Source organism: Podarcis muralis, chromosome 2 (genome assembly GCF_964188315.1).
Source record: "Podarcis muralis chromosome 2, rPodMur119.hap1.1, whole genome shotgun sequence".
In the NCBI taxonomy this organism is placed as follows: Eukaryota; Metazoa; Chordata; class Lepidosauria; order Squamata; family Lacertidae; genus Podarcis; species Podarcis muralis.
In genome coordinates this window covers 75755045-75778385 of record NC_135656.1, presented here as the reverse complement: position 1 = coordinate 75778385, position 23341 = coordinate 75755045, and the positions used below count along the sequence as shown (strand labels likewise).

The following is a 23341-nucleotide window of genomic DNA, read 5'->3' as shown; positions in this document are numbered from 1 at the left end:
CATAGAAGTGTAGAGTTGGAAGATGCCACAAGGGTAATCTAGTCCAACCCAGTGCAATGCAGGAATCTTTCACCCAACATGGGACTTGAACCCACAACCCTGAGATTAAGAGTCTCATGCTCTGAGGTATCCCAGTTCTCAATTACAAATTACACCCAAAAATGCTCAACTAAGAATGGTACTTTATTTATTCCTTAGACAAAACAAAATTATATGCAAGTACTAATCTCCTTAAAATATGTTTCAGTAAAGCAAGCAATAGGCACAATTTCAATAGTTCTTGTTTGGTGGACTGTACCCAAGATGGAATGTTAGTTCTATCATTTTACTAACCAAAGGGGGGGGGGGAATATCTTGTAGATAAGACATTACCTTTAGATGTTGATGCATGCAGTAACGACATACTTTGTGCTTTATCTCCTGTGAAACATGACTGGAGAAAGGGAGGAAGCCACATTTGGGCTGCAAGAATAAATTAAAATTATTAGCACACTTTGTATTTAGAAGGCACTATTTGGGCGAGGGGGTCTAAAATGTCATTTGAAGTGTCTTTCTCTCTGGATCTAGCCTTTCTCCATAAATAAGTTTTGGTAGACGTGTATATATTCACACCACCCCAGATACATGTGAGCATCAGGATTATCTCTCTTCATGCTCTGTGATTAATATAGAGAAGGGCTACCTTAATGATTTCTGATACATCCCAAAGCAGTATCTCCCTCAATACTTGTAAAACATCTCAATTAAACTAACATTTAACCAATCCAATGCATAACTCGTAACTGAGCATAACTGTTCAGTTTTCAGGTTTGTAAATAATTTAACTTTGCATAAATGCCGAAAAATTAACATATGAGAAGAGGTCATTTATACATGTCTTTTTCATTATCACATAGAAATACAAAATCATTCTCTGTAGTCCTGTTGTCTGTCCCTATCTCCTTTGTGATAAGAGCAACTCTCAGCATGAGGGAAAACAGTCTGTATTATTTATTATTATTTTTGCTCTAAGCTTCTAATTGTACAGGTTCAAATGTTTATACAAACTTAAACAACTGGCTGGCATAAAATGTTTCACCTATTATATCAAATCACCTCTTCACTGTACCTCTAATGGTGACACAGAATTCAGACTGTTCACATTCACAGTACTTTGGGGCCCATAATTTCCAGCAAAATAGCTCCACAGGGAGTTGAAGGGGTGGCAACACCAAAGAAACAGGGGCTCATACTCTCAGCAACTAATTATTACTAAACACAAAGTGAGTATACAAGAACAGGCCTTGGCTCCAATAATTTAAAATGAGACACATTTTTCTTGACAGACCAGCTGCCAGGCGAATGGGGCTGTTCAAAGTTGAGGGGTTATTATTATTTTTTTGCTTTTAAAATCCTGACAGACTCACCTTAATCTCTACACAAAGTATTGGTCGATGTTCAACAACATGTAGCCTAGTAAGGTTAGGAAGGCACATAGCATAACCACTAAGAGCATCCATGTCTTTATCACAGCGAGACTCTGTGGATAAAAAGAAATAACTGTTTGCATCCATGTTCAGTGCTGAAGTGTTATGGGCAATACAAATAAACTCACAGCCATCAGTTTGCCACCTTTAAGAGGAAATGTTGTCTTACATTACACTGTAGAGATTTTTCCAGAAATTGTCTCTCCCGCATCTGTATCCATCATGAAATGCAATAAGTAAAAAGAAAACAGACAGGAACCCACATTACACTGCTTCGCCTGCATGCAGGAGATACTCCTGCTTCATTTACCTTCGTGAATATACTGAAATCACACAATGTTGTTCCACTGCTTAACATAAGCGTGCCTTAAAAGTCTAGTCAGTACTTGGATGTGAAGCTGCCTTAGAGCCCAAGTGTAAGCTACTCTGGGACTTCAAAGGAAGTGCCCCTGTAAGTGTAATAAAACCGACCAATAGAAGAACTACACCAAATGTTTGGGAGTTTAAGCAAAAAACACCTTTGATGTGGCTTTTGTGAACCAGCACAGTCAAGCCAAACATTCAAAAATTTGAGTAAAAGGGATCTCCAAGCATGTTTTCACCTATATAAGAGCAAGAACACTTTGCATTTCACCCAAACAACCTGCCTCTTTAATTCATTACAGTCCACCCCTCTAGCAGGCATCAAAAATACTTTTAGAAAAGGCCATTCTCTCCCAATCCTATCTTCTTCAGAAGCAAAATTAAGTATCACTCTTTACTCATGTCTCCTGAAGTAAGTGCAAGAAAGGCAGACCCCATAAACATGTAGTGGGAGACACAAGGTGCCACAGTCATTCAGGCAAAAAGAACTGCTACATTAAGCATGATGTAGCACCAATGCTGTTGTGCACAGACAACTTGACAGCCACAGTAAGCTAGCAGGACACTTCAAATGCAAGGACAAACTGTATTTTGTGGATTTATTCCAGAGAGGAAGTCATATGTGTGAAGCAGGACCAACAATCTTGAGGCATGGTTCCATTGCTTAAGTGGTCCAGCAAACCCTGCATTTTCAAAGCACTTAGCTTGTGTGATTACACTTACTACAAATGCTTGCATCATACAACATCTAAGAGGTTCTGATTTTTACCAGCTACGCACTAATAAAACAGGACTGCCATTAAGTTATTCGCACAACTGGAAACTATTTTGTAAAATTTTCCATAAACACAGAAAGATCTCTTTGAAGTCCAGAATTATATACAATCTTTAGACTAAAAGCATAATCTATTAACATCTTTGTACAAGACACTGCAAAAGCAACAACTACTTAGAAAGAACTACAGTGGTACCTCGGGTTACATATGCTTCAGGTTACATACGCTTCAGGTTACACACTCCGCTATCCCAGAAATAGTGCTTCAGGTTAAGAACTTTGCTTCAGGGTGAGAACAGAAATCGTGCTCCAGTGGCACAGCAGCAGGAGGCCCCATTAGCTAAAGTGGTGCTTCAGGTTAAGAACAGCTTCAGGTTAAGAACAGACCTCCGAAACGAATTAAGTACTTAACCCGAGGTACCACTGTACATTAACTACAGGACAGTAAGGCCAGAGGTAGTTCAGCAAATCTTTTAAACTGACCAAGGAATCAATGTGGTACCATGGCTAAGCTTCTGGGCTTCAACATGAGAAACCCACATTAAGTCCCTGCTGACTATGAGGCACAAACAGCTTTAACCTACCTCAGAGTAATTGTTGAGGCTACAAGTACTGCTCTGAGTTCTTTGGAGGGAGGAAGGGTAGAATAAAATTGCAGGCAACATTATTCTGTCAAAAGCCTCCATGAAGTTTACTACAAGAGGTCAATAACTTTGTTTTGTGTCCCTTCTCCAAAGCAACATAAATGCCAGAGAAAAGTTCAGTCAAGTGCAGTTATAAATAGAGCATAAACTATTTTCTAGCCAGAGTGTTTTATAACATTCGACATGCATAGTTTTAACTTTCCTTTTGCAAATGTTTCCCAAAGTTAGAGAATTTGGTTTGCCGAAACTATATGCATGAATACCAGCACATCTTTAAAACCTTTACAGAAAAACCACTGTCATTTTATGCACTGGTTGTGAAGTAGCTGCTTGAGAAATGCAAGCCTGTAAATTTACCTGACAGAAGAATCTGCACCATGCTGCAGAAAATGGCTAACTCAACAGGTGTGACACCTAGAACGGAATTTATCTGAGCCAGCAACACTGCACAATATTGTTAGATCTAAGAAGAGAAGTGAATAATTCATCCACCAGGATTATATGCACAAATAAATTGGGCTCCATTAATCACAGGAACTGGAATTTCACCAGGACTAAGTGACCCACCATTCAAATATTAAGCAAATTTTCTCCCTCTTAGCAAGGCCTCGGGTTGTGTATCATTTTGCATCCAAATACAAATGCAGCAGCTTTACCAAAACAATAGGCCATTGTACTATTTTTTATCCCTAATGAGGACAAGTTTATTTTAGGGCAAGTTTATTTTGAAAGAGGGATTATATTCTTTATCATCTTGGTGACATAACATGTTTGCATGGGCCTGGCTAACTTTTCAGAAACACCACCTTAAACTATTAACCAGCACAAGCTTCACTGCCAAACAGTTCGATTCAAATGCAAACATACACCATAACTGAAACACTCCTTTAGTAAAGTACTAGTGCCCAATTTAACAGCAAGTTAAACAGATGATCACATCTGCTACCAAACAGAAACTCAACTCCACAAACATTCCATGGGAGGTATGGATGGAGAGAGGCAATGCATACAGGGAATTATTCAGGTTATGCTTAACTTAGATGCATATGTAGACAGAGGTAATTGAGGGAAGCACCTACCTTTATTAATTTCACAAAGGGGAAAAAATCATTTTTGTAGGGTTATTCGGGGGGGGGGGGGGGACAACTGTTTTGCCCCCTAACAAAAATCCTTGGACAAGATGAAACTAGTAGACAATATGAGAATCAGGTGGGCAGAATCCATCCAAATTTCATTTATGCCCCAGGTGCATAAGAAAGACTCAAATGAAAACAAAGAGCTCACATACTTGCAAAAAAATAACTGGAGGAATCGATCTAGCCAGAATATGTCTCACTTTTGGAGGCAGCATGTGACATTTTCTCCTCATCCTCACAGTCAGCAGTAGTCTTCAGAATTCCGGTGCTCCATTCCGGAGCAGTGCACAAAGATGTTTCTCTGTCTCCAAGGAGGGAGGGTGTTCAGAAAAGCAACCCCTATACTCTGCCTCCAGAAATAAGGACACATAACAGCCCCTTTTGCCTTTCAGGAAATGGGAAAATTAAAAACTCACACACACCAACCCCAAAATTGCAGAGGGTGCACACATGGCTCTCTTGCCTGCTCACTTGGGAGGCAATTCAATTCTCTCAGGCAACCAAGAAAGCATTTCCAATACTGTTCGACGTGTGTGACACATTTTGCAATTCTGTATTCTTTTAAAAGCAGATTTCAGATAAGGCACATTCCATATTTTGTGCAAGTAGTCATGCCATTATTTTAATTCCTTACCTGGCCTCTCTGACTGGATCTTTAAACAAAGCTGTTTCAGAAAGTCCAAAGACAGCTGCACAACTTCCTAAAGAAAAAAGGAAACATTATTTTACATAATGAATTGCACATTTGCAACAAAGTGAAAGAGCACTGACTTGAAAGAGAGTCACTTTAGGTGGATCCTTTAGGTGGAAAGGTGGAATAAAAAAAGACAAAAATTTACATGACATTCCTATAGTGAGGGAAAATAGTTTTGTCTGGCAATCTTGCCCAACTCTTCTTATAAAACCATAATTGTGACAAATGGGAAAAGCCGGTGTTCAAGTTATGTCACATTCCTAGTAAGAAGTACTCATATTTACATTAACAGTTTGTCCCACTTATCACTATGTGCTAAGCATGATTACATCTTTTCCCTCTCCTAAGCACTTCTGTAGCCACAGCAGTGACTGAAAAAATGTCTTCACATTTTAAGTTTACCAGTCAGAAGCAAACAGCCCTTAAGTCATTAATCATTAGCATTAATCAGTCCAGCTGGAATTCAGGAGAATAAATTAAGTGGAAAGTCCCCAGCGCTCCATCACCTTTTCTTGAAGAGACAAGGCTGATTAGGCTTTCCACTGAACTCAAAGGAGACTCCGATCTTAAGCAATATGCACTTCTTAGGAATATTCAGATTATTGCTGAATATTTAATATTTAAGTAGTATATTTAAATATTTAAGTAGTATTTTCTCTTTTATATCTAAGCAGCAATCAACCAGAACACTTTTTTATTTTTTGATCAATTGATACTGAAGCACAGAAAATGGCCCTGTAAGAGTAGGGTAGTTTTTCTGATAGGTCAGCTTTGTAACTATCCATTCATCCTGCCCTTTTTCATAAAAGGAGCCCAGGGAATCAGACAATACAAAAAAAATTAAAGACATTAAGAACATACACATCAGACAATAGTTCTCCTTGGAAGAAACAGTAGCCTGATATAAAGGTAGCATCATGCTAATCGGGGGGTGGGTCCTCTTTTCCTTCAAATATGGAGCTTTGAGATTCTTTCATATGCAACAGTTTACATTTTCATATGGAAGTAGTATACAAGTTACATTTTTCTTCAGAGATTCTTTTCACATAAACATTTTAAGACCTTTTTTTTAAAAAAAGGAGTAAATATTTACTGCATTCCTCACTCAAATGAAGGATAATCTATCAGAATTAGGGTATTTTAAAATTTCAGTAGCAGAATTAAGATTGAACATTCAATAGAGTCGCAGGAAACCCACACACACTCCTGTTGCTACTCTACAGCTCAGTCTATGCTGCAAAGGCGAGCACAACTAATCCTAGAGATACGTAATAGACATTATGTCCACTGCTCTATGTTCTATATGAGCAATCTAAAAGCAGGTTAAATATGGAGATTTAATGCAATGTTCCTTCATACAAAAACCAAACCAACCAGCTTGGCTACAGATGTTAACAAAAACACAACAGTAGGAAAAACACTTAATGAAACAAGAAATAATAGTTACCCCATGGTGAACATACTTCTCCCCAAAAAACTGCTTCATTATGTGTTTGCCAAAGTATACTATGTTCTGAAGATGTTGAAAGATTTCTTCTGGTGTCTAAAAAACAAATTACAAATTGCTGTTGAAACACAGATTATGCAGCATTACTAGATAACAGTTAAATCCACTTAGAAACAACCTCTGAAAAAGATTACAGTGGTACCTCGGGTTAAGAACTTAATTCGTTCCGGAGGTCCGTTCTTAACCTGAAACTATTCTTAACCTGAAGCACCACTTTAGCTAATGGGGCCTCCCGCTGCTGCCGCCACACCGCCACTGTGTGATTTCTGTTCTCATCCTGAAGTAAAGTTCTTAACCTAAGGTACTATTTCTGGGTTAGCGGAGTCTGTAACCTGAAGTACAGCTACCACTGTACTTTAAATTTGCAAAGTCCACAACACCCACCATAAGCTACCAAACAAAATGGTCTGGTTCCCATGTCATATTAGTCAGAAATGAATTTAAATACAAGTAGCACTTTGCTTAAATCTTCTTGCTGTAAGCAGTGGCGTGGCAAGGCCATAGGGGCAATTGCTCCGGGCACAAAATTATGAAGGGGCGCAACCATGTGTCCTCACTACAGGCCCGCTCATCAATGCCATGTGGCTGAGCTCCTGCAGCTAAAGAGGGGCAAGCTGCAGCCGGGCCAGGCCTTCAGCCAGGCCTTGTCACGACAAGCAATATACTGGCTTGTGTCCCTGTGGAGTGGCAATAGCAGAAGTGGGAGAAAGGCACAATGACGGCTTTTTAGCAGTGTACTCAAGCATTATTTATTATTATTTATTAAATTTATATACCACCCCTCATCCAAAGATCATAGGGAGGTTTACAACATAAAACAGCATGCTGCATGTTCATATCAAACCATATTTTTAAACTATGGGTTAATCAAGCCATTATAAGCAGCAAGTTTTTCTACTACTGCTCCCATATGCAAAACCTGATTTTCAAAATCCGGTTAGCAAAGACACTTCTCCACAGGGGGATCTAACCAATTATCAAACTGTGTTCTAAAATCCCAAGTCTTCTGCAATACTAATATGCATTGACTTTGTTTCTTCTACTGGAGCCATTTTTGCTTATTACAATGAAATAATTCATATGAATAGTTACTATTCTACAGTGCTTTTCATTGAAGATCATCAAAAGCAAGTTTATCAAGATCTGGCAATATCTCAATCTACTAATTGGTTAAAAGCCCAGCTAATCAAAGGATTGCAAATCCTCAGATCTCTGATAATATTTTAATCAAGCTGCTGTTGGTTTTTAAAAAAAATAATGCTGAGGCCTCCTTGAGCTCACAGAAAGTGGGAATGAAAATTAATTCTCCTTTTTAAATAGAAGCTGAAATTTCTTTGGTGGGAAACAAGAAGGATAAAAGGGAATAACAAATGATAATGGTCTCACCTTGTCTCGATTTGGAGGAAACTTCAAAAAACGTAGTACCACACAACGCTGAAATTTAATTCAAAAAATGAGTGAATTAATATAGATTTGTAATTTGGAAAACAAGCTGTACCAACCCATTGCAGTAAAATAATTTGCACAAGTAAACCACTTTATCTATTAAGCAGGGGCACTGTTGTATGTGGCAGGCCTCAGGATTCCTGCCCTTTTCTACCTTTTTATTTTTTTACTTTGTTTACATGGCAGCTAGGCTCAATGCAAAGTGCAGTACCCGTAAGATCCCAGCCATCCACTATCTTAATTTGCAAATTTGTGTTGTAAGCCTATTTCTGAATCCTTTAAGTACTTAGCAGTGCCCCTGCTTTTAGGGGAAGCAAGCATACATTTGCTCAGTATTCTGTGCATTCTTTATTTAGTTATCAATGCATTGACAGGTGACAAACAAAACATATCAATTGATTTTACTGGATCAGATCAGCAGTCCATTTAGATTGGGAACTGTCAACCTGCTACCCACAAAGGCCTTCATTGGTGCTCTAGCCAGAGGCCCTAGACTATAAACTTTCATTTAATTTTTTTAAAAAGTGTCTAGCAGGCCAAGAAAGAAATTTATGAAGCAAAATGTGCAGGTATTTGTAGCAATTTCTGTGAAATAAGCCAATCTGGCTGCTCCTGTTTCTCAGATGTTTTAACCATTGAGTGAAGTCAGTGATAAATGAGTTGTTTGGATACCAGGCAACAGGAATCACAGGGCTCCTGCTCCTAAAGACCTGCTGTATTCTCTTCCTTTTGAATGCACTTTCCCTGGAATCTCTGTAGTTTGCCATTCCTTTTCCCCTAGCCACCAGGATAGATCTTCCCTGTGATAGGTTTGAGATCAGGTAGGCCCTAGAAGTTATTTTCTGCAAATATGAGCAGATGTTAAAGACTGTCTCAAAAATCAGAATGTGCCTGCCTTGATTAAGTTCAACATCTCCCCTGTCTTCAGTGCAAGAAAACAGAAACAACTATCCTAGAATCAATAAAAATATGAAAATCTGTACATGGGGTACATGTATTTGGCCTGAAGACCAAAAAAAAGAAATATCTAAACAGTTGTAAGAGGAAGTTTTATAACTGCCTGTGTTTCAGACAGCTATTATTTAAGTTAATACTACTGTATATACTCGAATATAAGCCGACTTTTTCAACATATTTTTTATGCTGAAAAAGCCTGCCTCAGCTTATACTCGAGTGAGGCGGGCAGCTGAAGAGAAACAAGGGCAGGCACAGGAGGGACGAGGGCAGGCACAGGAGCCACGGCTGGTAGAGGCGCTGTGCTGCGCCTCTCCCAACCAGGCTTCTATGCCTGCTCTTGCAAGTGGCAGAGGCAGAGACGGAGGGACAAGCGGCTTCTCGTTCCTCCTTCTCCGCCTTTGCTCCTGTCGGCGGCAGCAGAGGAGGAACGAGCAGCCCAAAAGTAGCCCTTTCAGGCTGCTCCTTCCTCCTCCTCCGCCTTTTCCGCTGTCGGCAGCGGCAGAACGAGCAGCCCGAAAGCAGCTTTTTCGGGCCGCTTGTTCTTCCTACTCTACTGCCATCACCACCAGGTTTGTGGTGTGGTGAACTGGCTTATACTCAAGTCAATAAGTTTTGCCAGTTTTTTGTCCTAAAATTAGGTGCCTCGGCTTATATTTGGGTCGGCTTATACTCGAGTATATACATACGGTGATTTTGTGTTTTTTATTCTGCTTTTATCCTTCTATTGTCTGTTGACATGTTATCTTATGAATTTGTATACACATTGAACTTTGAAAAAAGGCAATACAGAAGTTTAACATGTTCTGCAGACCTAGTCATTATTTAAAAAATACACATTTGTGCAACCTGTATTATTCTCCAAATCTCAGACCTTTTAGGCATTATTTTCAATATGTAGATAACGATCATTACTTTAATACAAAATACATTTATTTTAGTCCATAAGTGGTATTTTAAAAATAATGTATCCCTCTATGCTTTATAGCAACAGAGGTTGCATGCACATCTATTTTACAGCTTTTCTCCTTAAGGAGACACAGTAAACACAACTATTCATAAACTTACAGTTTGTCAGCTGTTACGGAAACCAACTATATGCTCTTATAGAAATATTTCACAAATAGGCACTAGAAGTGAATTTTGTTATTTCAAACTCATTTACCTTATGTCCTTTGCTGGCGTATGTGCAATACTTCCTTGAAAGCTACAGGAAGCAAAGATTTCCTCACTTTGTTTACAGTAACATGGCACTGAATTTGCCAGGCTTGAAATCAAATCAAGTTTTTTTTAAAAAAAAACAAACAAACCTAAGACTAAAAGTTGTACAACTAAGTAACATTCTGCTGATATTCCATGTTTTTCAATAATTTTTATGTTTAAATTATTTTTCTAACTTGCTTTCTTATTTACTCTGAAAAGTACAAGAACAAAATACACAGCAAATGAACTTTTCAATAACAGAACTAGATTCCAGTAAATTCTTCTGTTTCTTACAGCCAAATAGGAGGATTTTCAAAAGCCACATCTGTGGTCAGCTACAGTTAAAATGTTTACCATACTGCTGATAATCCAGATTTTATTCAAACCAGCAGGGCTGTGTGTATTGTTCCCTTGCTTTTGTTCAGACTAACATTGTGCCAAGAATGCAATACAAAACATGATCAGTTGAGCTTGGTTTTTCAAGATTTATAGGACTAATCATTCTGGTAGTGTGGGAGAGGGGACATGATGTTGGTACTTCTGATGACCAAGTTTGAAATGGGTTTTTCCACCGCATCATAGAGATGCAAACAAATGGATAATATGCTTGTCCAATAAGACTACTACTTCAATTTGTGTTTCTCAACATCTTCAAGCAGTGGCTGTGTATGTAATGAAGCCCTCTCTTCAAAATGTTCTATTTGTGGGTAGGAGAACTATTACAGTGAGACACATGGTGTTGCTCCCTTGGAAATCTCAAAGCAGACTTCACAGCATACATATCTCATACTCATTTCTACTGCAGCACCCCTTAAAATAAAAGGGAGTGTTAACTTAGCTTTAAACAACAAGAAGAATTTGTCCTTAACTTGGGAACACTAATTCTGGCAATGCTCAAGACCACCTGTTCTGTGAACATTTAATCAGCAAGCCTAGACATTGGGTAAAAGCAATTAAAATAGTTTATATATTCAAGCTCTGGTGCCCATTTACCAAACAGCATCAAATTGTCTCTCAACAAGAAGTGAAGTTGCTTCTTAATTCATTACATATGGTCTCTGGGGAAACTTAGTTTATTATACTGTCCTGGTTTCCAAAATAACAAAGGCAAAAATGAGCATTTAATGAATGGTATTGGACTCTGACTAGTACTAAGTAGCACTACAGGGGAATTTGGTTCTTAAAAATAATTTATAGGGTTAACAACAGACTCAAGATTTTAATAAGATTAGTATCAGTTGCTTCTACATTATATGTGGTTACAATGACACTGATCAAGTCAAAAATCTGTATAACTTTCAACATGATTACAGCCCTCCACAAGCAAGGCTGTAAACAGGTTGAAAGTGATGTACAGAGGGGGGCAGGGCTTGGCAGAACACCGAAACTCTCCCTTGCATATTTGCTTACATGGAAGTAAAATGGTTGCCTGAATATTTCTATTATTGTAAGCTTACTAGCATGTGCCTCACATTTTCCATAGGTTCATCTTACTAAAAAGGATTTTTCAAATTATTGAAGTAAATAGGAGTTTGTCAGAAAGCTGTAGCTACCATATAGTAACAATACTATAAATTAAGTGAACATTTATTTTCAACAGTGAAAGGAAGATTTCTTTCTGAGATTTAGTGTGACCTGCTTTTGAAAAAGACAGATTTAACAATTGAATTCTGTGTCTAACAATGTATTGGAAACATGTGAATATAACTGGATTAAGAAAACTGTGCAGCTCCTCTAATATGAAACCCCAGCCCCAGTTCAAAAACATCATTTTCCAAAATGGAATACAAAATGCTTTTGCAAGTCCCATTGTTCTGTCAGGCAATTAAGGTGCAGGAGGAAATATTTGTTGGTCAAGGGAAAATATTTGTTGGTCAACACAAGGGAACTGAGCTACTTCAGTTTTATCATGACTTCACTAGTCAAAAATAAATAGCAACTGTTTATTGTGATTATATTAACCATGTTGTGGAAGTAGCTGTGCTATAAGTCCTTACATGCAGTCTTATGCATGTTCCAGCAAGCATCCCACAGTTCCCACAATATTTATGTAACCAGTTGCTTAAGGGAAGTGCCTAAGTACTTTCTGTGATAGGCTGTAAATACAGCATTCACACTTTATTTCTCCTAAACAAAACATGTTCAGGAAGCTGATAACAAGCCCCAAGTTCTAGCTTCGACACTGAAAAGTTGTCTGCACAGCAGAGTTGCACAAACTGAACTTCATGGCTTAGCATTATTTCTAAACACAATAATCACTGAATGCCTTACTACTCCAAATGTCCTGTTGTACGTCAGATTTTAGTACACACTGCTGTTCAACTGATGCTGAAATTGACAAGGACACCATTATGCGTGAACATGCATTTGGTTATGCTAAGCTACCACAAACTAGTATATTTTCAGCCCTGTTGCTATTACTTTGGTTAACTGAAAATCCAACTGTATTTAGGTATCGCATGCAAGTATCTTGGCACCACACAAAAAGATACGAGCCTCATATCCTAGTAACTAGTTTCTTCAGCTTATCCAAATGCTGGGAACAGAGAGATGCAACTATGCTGAACATCAAGCACTGCACCAAAACTAGCTCAGCATATTATATACACCGAGACTTGGGTGAGAACAGCACTGGGCAGATCAATAAACTTTGTGCACAAAAGGAAAAAGCAGCAGAACCTGCTCAGACCTTTTCCGTGTGCGTGTTCAAGCTCTGTTACAAAGAGAAGAAGAACAGGATCAACAAGGGACAGAATATTTCACGGAATACCGTGCAAATATACAATTCTTCACACACCTGTTTCCTTTTTTCTACCCCTGCCAACGGAGGAGCAAAAAAATAACTAAAATAGTTACTCAGAGGCACTGCACAAAGGGCTTTGCAGACATCAGCCCCTTTTGTCCAAGCCCCACATCTGATATCAAACATGCCAGGCATAGGGCAAACATGGCTTGGCCAAAACTGCCTCATGGACCAAGTGGGCAGGCTTGGCAAGCCAAATTAGGCCCATGGACCAAAGGTTCCCCATCCCTGACGCAGGCACATGAATTTATCTCCTCTCACGAAGGTATTTCCCCTTCTTTGTTTTTTGAACAAACTATGATGAGCATTTCATTTACAATAAAGCTAATGCTAACCACGGTAAACCCAAACCACAGTTTGCAACCATGATTTCAAAAAAATTAACTGATTTGTTGACAATAATTAAAATTGAAAATGCCACTTTAGTTGTAATGCTAACTACAAATAGCTTTGAAAGATAAAGAGATGAGGGAGGAATTAGGCAACTGGGCAGAGTTACATTTGCACTGGACCCATGTTTCAGGGATTAATTACTTGCACAAGTCATATTTCTAATTCTTTAACAGGCAGGTAAATATATTCAGTTGTTGGCATCTGTCTGTTTCAAGAGACAATGGGGTACACCTCTGGGGGTGAAGTCAAAACGCTGCTGTAGCAGCACCAGCGTGACCTTGGGGTACAAGCCTGGACAGTGTATATGGAAATCCTGGGCTGCCCAGACAACAATACCCTCTCGGCATAATGATGTGGTCCAAAGGAAAGCAGAGCAATATGTTTGACACCAGCTTGGCTGCAGGAGTTGCCAGAAGGTGTACAAGGCACAATCTAAGCGCCTTAAGGACTCCACTCCAGATTTCTTCTCCAGAAGATATCCCTCAAGGCAGAGGAAATTTAGGATCAGTTTTCCTTCTCCTAGATGGGATACCTTCCCATGTTGATGAGCCCCATCTGTCCCTCACTTCCCTCTACAGAACATACAGAAACCACCTTCTTGGCCATTGGGCACGCTATTGGTTTCATCCACTCAATCTGCTGGAAAGTGTCTGCATACAGGAGACGTTCCTAAGTCACCAAGGTTTTGAGATCCATTAGCTACCCTCACCTGGTTTAGCCAACTAGTCAAAGCCGTTACCTCAGGTATGGCTGCTGTTGCATGCTGAGCTGGCAGCGTCTAGGAGTCCCTGGTGAGAGCTGAGTGCAGGGTGGGGACCAAAGGTGAACAAGCTACTCCAAAAGAAGCATGATGAGGGGAGGTACTACCCCTCCCCTAAAACCCAGTACACACCATATATATTCAGTATCAAGTCAGCAACAGCATCATTCAACTTTCTTTTAGGAGCACTAAAACAGATGGTTATGGTTGTGCCAAATAATGGGAGACAAAGGATGCTTAGATTCTTATTTATCAACCTGAAGTTACAAGCCAGACTTCAATTTCTCAGAGATGGAAAGCAGCCATTGCTTTTTTCCCCCAGAACCCTAAGTATATATATCACAGCAGCACATGTGAGGGACATTTTCATCCTGCAATATTAATCTTGAAACCAAGTCTATAAACTAACCTCATGGCTGTATCAGCCTAATTTCTTTCAAGTTGCTTCCTCTTCCTCATCACCCTTTCCCCTGCTTTGTGCAAAATTTTGCCTGAGGAAAGGTTCTGGAGAATTTGAAAGCCTGTCATGTTTTTGTGACATTCTTGGTTGGTCCCCAAAAAGGTACCATAATGCTATATTAATAATCACATGTACATTTTTATCCCACTCCAAGAAGCACATACCACCTTCACATATTATCCTCATAACCACCTTGTGAGGTTAAGTTAAGCTGAGAGCAAGCTTTGTGGTTGAGCACGGGTTCTAATATGAGTCTCCTGGTCTATTCTACATTAGCTGTCACTGGAGGAGGAGGGAATCAATAGATGAAACACAACGAAAAAAATCTCAATTAGCACAGAGCTTTCATTAGATTACACCTTCCTAGAAAACAAGTCTGCCATTTCATAAAATGTACTACATTTGATGTGTGAAGAAAGAAGACATTTGTGTTAAACACACCAGCACTTTTAAATAGTGACTTGCACCATTTTGGGATTTTTCCTCCTGCCATGGTGCAGTGAATAGCCTTCCTCCCAGGACATCATAGCCATTTTCCCCACTTATTTTGTCAGAGGTGTAAGATCTGTTCCACAACCATGACTCAGGCCCTTTCCAGTCAGCTTTAAGATAACTTGCTTTTAATACTCTTTCTCCTCCCCCAAGCCCTTTCCAGCACTGAAAAAGAAAGTCACTCAGCTTGAATTATCATAACGCAACACACATTAAGGCACAGTGTGATTAAGGACCATGGGCATCTAATAAAACGATGCTTCTCCGGCACACAAATCAGGGATGGCACCCATTTTGGTAGGGATGGAGCCTTTAGCTATATATCTTTCATGTACACAGTGAGTTTCCCTATACATGAGGGGAGTTTCCAAAACTTACTCCCCTCCCCACAAAAAAACCCCGAAGATCTGATTTGCTGATCAACTGCGATTAGAGTTCGTTGTCTCGACACAGTTTTTTGTTGTTATACTTTAAGATACCAACTTCTTTCAAAGTCTGTTAGCTTAACGAAAACGGCGGTATAAAAATGTTTTATGTCCCCCAGTCCCCCCCAAAAAAAGTGTCACGGAGAGAGAAATAAGGAGCGTCTGATTTTACCGTTATGCTTCTGAGGGGAGCGAGAGGAGGAGGAGGAGGAGAGGCTGTTGGACCACTTCGCTCACCCGCTGATGAAGGAGAAAGGCGAGCTTTCCCCGGCGGGTGTCCTCCCTCCCCTCCCCGCCTCCCCCGGGCACCTCTTCCGAGGCAAGGGAAGCGGGGAGCAGCGGAGGGAGCCCTGAAGAGGTGAAGCGGGAGGAACTGACGGGCCTTCAGTTCCCTCCTTCCCCGCCCCCCTCTAACTGACCGGCCAAAATTTCCGTTAAGGGTGGAAGGCGGGGGTTGTCTGTTTGTTTTTTCAAAAAAGGAAGAAAAAAGCCCGAACCGTTAAGCACGAGACTCAGGAGAGCGGTTGGCAGCTAACCTCAGGCGCGCGCGAGGCAAGAGGCGGCCGGCGCCTTTCTTCTTTTTTACCTGTCTGTGGGAGACGACGAGGCTCTTGTTGCCTTCCCCGTGGTATCGCCATTCATTCTCATCCATTTTCTCCGCTTCCATCCCCCAGCCAATGGCCCCTCCGTTTTGGTTTCCGGCAAGGCGGGCGGGCGGTCGTCGTCGTCGCCTCCTGCTGCTGCTGCTTCTTGCCGCTTCTCCTCCCTCAGCTCCGGCCTCCGTTTTCACCCCGTCCCACTGCGCGCGCGGCCTCCCGCCCCCAAGTCCCTACACAGCGATGAGGCGCAGCCTCTCCGGACAACGCGCTCAACGAAGCCGACCACCTGGTTGTTTCCCAGCCCACACTAGCGTCCTCGCCCGGATCGGAACAGGAAGTTCCACCTTCCGCCTTGGGGCACGCGGAGGTCACCCACCCGAGAAAATAATATACTGTATAGGTTTGTATGGGGGGCGGGACTTCCTTAACCGGCCCTATTTAATGGGGGCATCAGCCTCAGCTCCTATTCTTCCCGCAAGGCTACGGCTGTAGCAAGCGCCATCTTTATTTCTGGCAAGTTCGGGAAGAAATAGGTTCGTCACCCTTGACCGGGAAGACCCTGAGCATGCGCAGGAGCCTTAGCGCGGTTCATAGGTGTGCGTGTATGATATGATAAAGGAAGAGCGGCGGCAAGCTGGTTTTGGCAGTTTGTTCAGAAGCCGCCGTCCCTTCTAAACCGGCTTCAGGAATTGACTGCAAAATGATCGCCTCTTCTTATATATATATATTTAACCACATGGCCTACATCTTAGGATTGTACGACAGACCCTGGCTTTGATTAGCATCGGAGGTAGACAGGAGTCTGCTCGCTATTGTATTCATTTATTTAAATATATCTTCTGCCCCCTACCCTGGAGGCTTGGAGTATGTAATAACAAGTTAAAAACGAAATTAAAATATCCAGTTGCACACTAGTTAAAATAATAATTTATTTAGTCATTTGCATATTTAAAATGCTTCCAGCCCACATTTCAGAGGCCCCTGCCCTCACAAGGCAGTTTGGTACCGTCCAGGTAGGGCTGTGAAAGACCTGGTTGAAACCATGTTTCAGTTGCTGCTGGTCAGGGTAAGATAGTACTCAGCTACAGTAGATGGACAATGTTTTGGACTCTGGTATAGGGCAGCTTCCTGCGGTCCTGGCCAGTGTGGTGTAGTGGTTAAGAGCGGTAGTCTAATCTGGTGAACCGGGTTCGTGTCTCCGCTCCTCCACATGCAGCTGCTGGGTGACCTTGGGCCAGTCACACTTCTTTGAAGTCTCTCAGCCCCACTCACCTCACAGAGTGTTTGTTGTGGGGGAGGAAGGGAAAGGAGAATGTTAGCTGCTTTGAGACTCCTGAAGGGGAATGAAAGGCGGGATATCAAATCCAAACTCTTCTTCTTCTTCTTACAGCATTTGGGAGCATATTAAGCAGCCTTAGGCAAAATCAGACATTTGGTCTATCAATATTGTTGACTCTAGCAGCAATGCTATGATGCCTTAAGTGAGATCTTTTCCCCAGCTGTGCTCTGTGGTGGCTGTTGCATACATACAACAATGGCATCACAGGATTTTGAGGTGGCAGAGTAGACTGTTATTGATTCAGGCTGCAGTTCCTGCACTGCAGAAGTGACGAACATTTTTGCATAAACACTCTGCAAATGAAAGACTACTACTTAGGAGAAAGGTTCTGCCACAGCCCCCCTCCCTGTTGTTCTAATGTGAACACTAGTGAGCTAGATGAACCAATGCTCTGACTTTGTATAAGGCAGCTCTCTATGTTCCTAGTTTTCCTTTGGCATTGAGGTTTTCCATTTGGGAATTATTTTTTTAAAAAAGGATTCCCCCACCTGCAGTATGAACCGTTTAAGGGAGGTGCAGTAGCTAAGTGACAGACTAAGCACTTTGCATGTAGAAAGTCCCATGTTCAGTCCTAGGCATATCCAGGAAGGGGTGAGAAAGCATTTGCTAAAACTAACAAGCACACAGCAAAGACCTTGTGTGCTAAGAGTTAGATCCAAAAGAGGTAAGCACTTCCTACAGCCAGAACCAAGATAGGTAACTTACTGCTTAGGAGCTGAAACTTGAAGTGTTAAACCTGTAGAAGATTAGTTTTTAGCTTTGCTCTAGCAAGGCAGGTTTGAGGTGCCACATAAACTGTAACCAGAAACTTAGATTAAATGCCATTTAATGGTAAATCCTGTCTTAACTAAACTTTTGTGTCATTAAGCAAATAGATAGGATGCCATTTAATGGTAAATCCTGTCTTAACTAACATTTTGTTTCATTAAGCATATGGATAGGGGTGGTTCAGTAGACACTGTGTACTTAGGCTTTCAATAAGGTCCCTTCCCAAAAATTCGTGAATAATAGTCATGGAATAAATAGAGATAACTGGTTAATGATCCATAAGAGGACAAGGAAGAGGAAACAGAGAGTGGGGATAAATGGACAGTTAGCACAATGGAGGAGTGTAAGCAGTGGGGTTCCCAAATGATCAGCTTTGGGACATGTGCCTTTAACATGTTCATAAATGACTTGAAGGCGAGCAATAAAGTGACCAGGCTTGATCATGCCACCAAATTGTGTAGGGTCGCAAAAACAAAAAAGGTTTGTGAAAACTTCCAAAAGAATAGTTTTATAGTTTTAACTTGTTGAAACACAGACCTTGGGCTAGAAACTACAGGTTTCTGGAGATGAGGTCAATTGTTTGTTCTAAGGAAAAATGTTACACAACTGCTGCCCTTTCCTAGATCTATAAATCCATGCATTGTGACTCACTTCCTGGAATGGAGAATAATGCAATGTAATGTTGAAACTTGGGAATACTGGTATGTCGTCATGCTTTTAGACCTGACTCCAGCAACGGCTTAGTAAATTATTTGCGTGAAGTTTGCATGCATACGAGTGTGAAATGTCCTGAAACGTGCATTTGTCAAAGACTTTAAATTATTTTAAGACTAATACTTTATTTATTTTGTCATTTATTTGAAAATATTTCCTTCTCACCCTTCCTCACAATGAGCCCAAAGCCAGGGCACAACAAAACAGAAATAAAATAAAATGTAACAGTAATGTAATTGCTGGGATAGCTCATTTGGTAGAGCGTGAGACTCTTAATCTCTTTGAGCAAAAGATTCCCTTCCAACTGTACAATTCTTTGATTTAATTTGAATTACAGCACTTGGGAACTCCTCAGGAAATATTTTTAGTCCAATAGTTCTGTAATGGTAAGAATCAGCAACTATAAGCTCCCTAGTTGGAAGATGGAGTGGAGGTCTTGCCACTTGGGTCAAAAATCCCAGATGAAGGCATTGCAACTTGGAGAACTCAGCAAATGTCAAGCCTTGATTTCTTGAGGAACAGCCCTAATGGCTTCTGATAAGTGCCTAACCCTTGGCTCTCCAGACCAGTATTTCCCTTCCTCCCTTGCCCTTGTTCCTTTCCACTCTCCTTTTATTCTAACATCCTCATGTTTCCCTAGCCAAATCTCCTGTCTCTTGCATCTCTCTTTACTAGTTCTTTGCAGTGCCTAGCTTTTTGAATTACCTTCCCCCTACCTTCTCTTCTTAACTTCCCGCTATCTCTTACCTGGCTGCTCACCTTTCATTCAGCAACCCTCTCTAACATCCAGCTAGGATATATGTAAATGCCTTCTGGCTGGAATGTAGTCATAAAAGGTAAAGGTACCCCTGCCCGTATGGGCCAGTCTTGACAGACTCTAGGGTTGTGCGCCCATCTCACTTAAGAGGCCGGGGGCCAGCGCTGTCCGGAGACACTTCCGGGTCACGTGGCCAGCGTGACAAAGCTGCGTCTGGCGAGCCAGCGCAGCACACGGAAACGCCGTTTACCTTCCCGCCAGTAAGCGGTCCCTATTTATCTACTTGCACCCGGGGGTGCTTTCGAACTGCTAGGTTGGCAGGCGCTGGGACCGAGCAACGGGAGCGCACCCCGCCGCGGGGATTCGAACCGCCGACCTTTCGATCGGCAAGCCCTAGGCGCTGAGGCTTTTGCCCACAGCGCCACCCGCGTCCCTTAGGAATGTAGTAATGCCCCCCCCCCTCATTTTCCAAAAGGAAACACAGACCCATGGTGCCTGGGTGCTTGGAGCTTGGGGTGTCTTTACGACATATGGTTTATTTACACATATATGCAACCTGGGCCTGTGATGGAGGGGCTCACAGCATTAACACTCCAAGAGAGTTCTGCTTCTCCCATAGCCACAGCAGCCTTGGAGTTAAACAGGCACCAGTCACAGCTCTTTCTCTGCTTCTAGCTTGCTGCATTTAACAGTGTCACCTTTTCCCCTGAGTTCATATCCCAGCCAACTGCAATCCTAAGTAACTGCTCTCCTTCAAAACTCTGGCCTTTATCCTGCTAAGAAACTCAGAGCTGGAGGAGGGTCCCCTCTCTCTCTGACTTTCCTAATGGCCCATTACCTTTCCTTTGTCTTTGGTTAATGGCTAATCTCCTGGACAATTCCTGAACACAGGAAGCTGTTTCTTCCCGTATTTTAATACTTCACTAAATCCAGTGTCTGTCACCAGGTGAATACTCCAAGCATTGATTAAATTCTGATACCTACTAGACCCAAGAATTTAAGGCACCCTGTAAATTCATAATATTCAATACACCAGATTCTCACTTATCATGAGGGAAACCTAGCACAAAATTCCAAGCAGTTTGCACAGAAATGACACAGTCACCCATTTTGATCTACCATGACGTCTCTGCTGCACCTTTTAAATTTTGCTGTAGTTGTTGACTCTGCAGGTATAACATAGTCCAGATTGACATTGTTGGCAATATTGTTTGATAATTTAGTTTTACATATCCATAACATAATCTAAACCCGACTTGGCCAGATGCCTGAATGCCTTGATGAGGCAACCTTCAGAAAATGGCCTGTGCACTACAGCCGTTCATTATTTAAATGTTTTAAATATTAAATTTGGAAAAACTTAAGGCTAATTAAGAAAATGTGTTGCGTTTGCTGTTGTTGTTGTGTTTTGCAAGAGAGATGCAAGCCAGGAAAACATATTTTTTTTAAAAAATTAATGGCATAAAGGAAGCCAGTGTATTCTTTCTTTGTTTTGTAGTTGAGGGAGAATAATTTAATGCAGTGAATGGTGTTTGTGTCACGAACTAAGGCTGGATATTTTTGGCACCACATCAATGACTTGTATGTTTCTATTTTTAAAAGAGCTGATTGTTTCCAAAGAATGCTGGACCCCTTGGGTTATATTACAGAATGGGGTAATAAAACCTGCAGTCAGCTGATGTAATGTGCCACTTTGCGATTTAGTCTTAAATGGAATGGCTCCAAAAGGTTCGGGAATGTACAGTTCTGATCACATTGCTGCTCAAGGGACACCATGTATCTAGAAATGAGATTTATTGAATATTACAGTCAGAACACTCCCAAAGTGACTAATATGAATTAAGGCTCTGAAATATAAATGCATCTAAATGCATCTGTATAAATCCTAATGCTGCCAATGACATTTGCACACACAGTAATCTTTCTTGGACTGAAGGTGTCTCTTTACATTCACAGTAGTCTTCAATCACCTGAGCAGGAGACCAGCACAATGCTTTGAAATGTGAATCAGGATTTTCAGAGCTGTGTTTCTGGGGAATTTAGTGTTGTTACCCATAAACCAGCAGTCCTGCCTACTTCCCGAAATAGTAAAAAGCAAAATGATTGGGTCAGTTTCCTTGTGAGAAGAGAGCCTTTTGGTTTTCTTGTTGTACGTCCTCCCACTACCAAAAGAGGTTTGGTCATTCCCTTCCTAAGGTAGAACTGTCGCTGATTACTATTAGGCAGGCAACAAAACAAATAAAATAATATTATAAAGACAGATAAAAGCAGGAAATTTAATTCTGAGACTGAGAAAGAGATCTTCAGAAAGATGCTTAAACCTTAGGAATTTAGCAGCACACACAGCAAACCTTTGTACATCCTTGACATTAAGTTAACCTATCAGGTCAAACTCTTTTTATCTGTATGGGTTCTGTAGCTTCTCATACCATACATTGCTTGCAGAGGAATATACCCTACTTTGCATCAAGCAGAGTAAACAGACTAGTCACAACCTTCCCAGGGTCAATAGCCCAGCCCAAGGTACTTTGCTTCCTTGGGTACTATGATAATTGAGCCTGCATATTGTTAAAGAAGTCCCTCTGATAAATGGGAATCTGCAGTTCAGATAATGTTTAGATAACAGCAGAGAACCCGCACAAGCAACGCTGACACAAAACCTCACATATATTAAGTAAAATAGAAACATCACCACCCGACCCCACCCCCACCCTTCTCCCCCCCCTCCACCTCTTTCCCCCTATTCTTCCTAATGTCTCAACAAATGAAAGCATTTTTTTGTTTTTTAAAAAAAGTGTTACGTGGGTAAAAAAATACGAGAGAGAAACATTGCACATACCTTTGTAAATCAAGAAAATCTTTAGTAAAAATACATTTTTTAAAAAAGATAATGTTTAGATTTGATTGCGTCTCCAATCTACCTATATGAAATAATTTCATAAGGCTTATCTACAAACAATGAACTGTCTCGGATAAATTCAAAGTTTGCAGTAGAAGAACCACAGAACACTAGTCCCTAAAATGTATAGTTTGCTTCTCAGAGGATCTGTAGAACACATTTTTTTCCTAACCAATTTTATAACCAAAATGTCCTTCTCCTTGTAATAAAGGGGTGGTAAAAGGCTTACAAATTATGTTAGTGTTACTTTGCCATGTTTGTGTCTTATATTCCTGATGTGGAAAGCACTGTGGAACATTCACCTATAAAACAACAACAACAAAAAATACATTGGCTCTTCACCCCACATCTCAGTTGTCCTCAGGCTGGAAAGAAGGAAAGCTTTTAAAACGTCAATTAGATTGATATTTTGAGCATAGGATATACATGTCAGCATGCTTTACTGTGTATTTTTAGAAGAAAACTAAGGAAGAAGCTGACCTTAACCATTTTATTCTCTTTCACAGCTCCTTGTTTACTGTTCCTCCCTTATTAACTCAAGCCCAGGGTGCTAGTGACAGTGGCAAGACCCAGTGGCGTAGCGTGGGTTGTCAGCACCCGGGGCAAGGCAAGTAATTTGCGCCCCCTAACCCGTGGATTTTAGCACTTTTAGGTAGGGGCAGAGAGCTGCGAGCGCGCCCCCCCCAGATGTTGCGCCCGGTGCAGCCGGCCCCCCCTGCACCCCCCACGCTACACCACTGGCAA

The 23341-nt window shown here is 41.0% G+C and overlaps 1 protein-coding gene across 3 annotated transcripts in view; it reads right to left on the bottom strand.

The window, feature by feature from the left end:
• IPPK (inositol-pentakisphosphate 2-kinase) overlaps window positions 1–16594 on the bottom strand; it is a 31226-nt gene extending 14632 nt beyond the window's left edge. The window contains exons 1-6 of one of the 3 annotated variants that reach the window (XM_028718843.2): window positions 16108–16594; window positions 7972–8019; window positions 6526–6621; window positions 5019–5085; window positions 1407–1519; window positions 373–462 (exon numbers count right to left, since the gene is read on the bottom strand). In XM_028718843.2, coding sequence (XP_028574676.1) covers window positions 373–462; window positions 1407–1519; window positions 5019–5085; window positions 6526–6621; window positions 7972–8019; window positions 16108–16188 — 495 coding nt within the window. In that variant the 5' untranslated portion in view covers window positions 16189–16594. Of the gene's footprint in view, window positions 1–372; window positions 463–1406; window positions 1520–3605; window positions 3712–5018; window positions 5086–6525; window positions 6622–7971; window positions 8020–15693; window positions 15769–16107 lie in introns of those variants that run through there. The other 2 variants (XM_028718845.2, XM_028718844.2) reach the window with 2 other exon arrangements.
• Between the last annotated feature and the right edge of the window lie 6747 nt (window positions 16595–23341).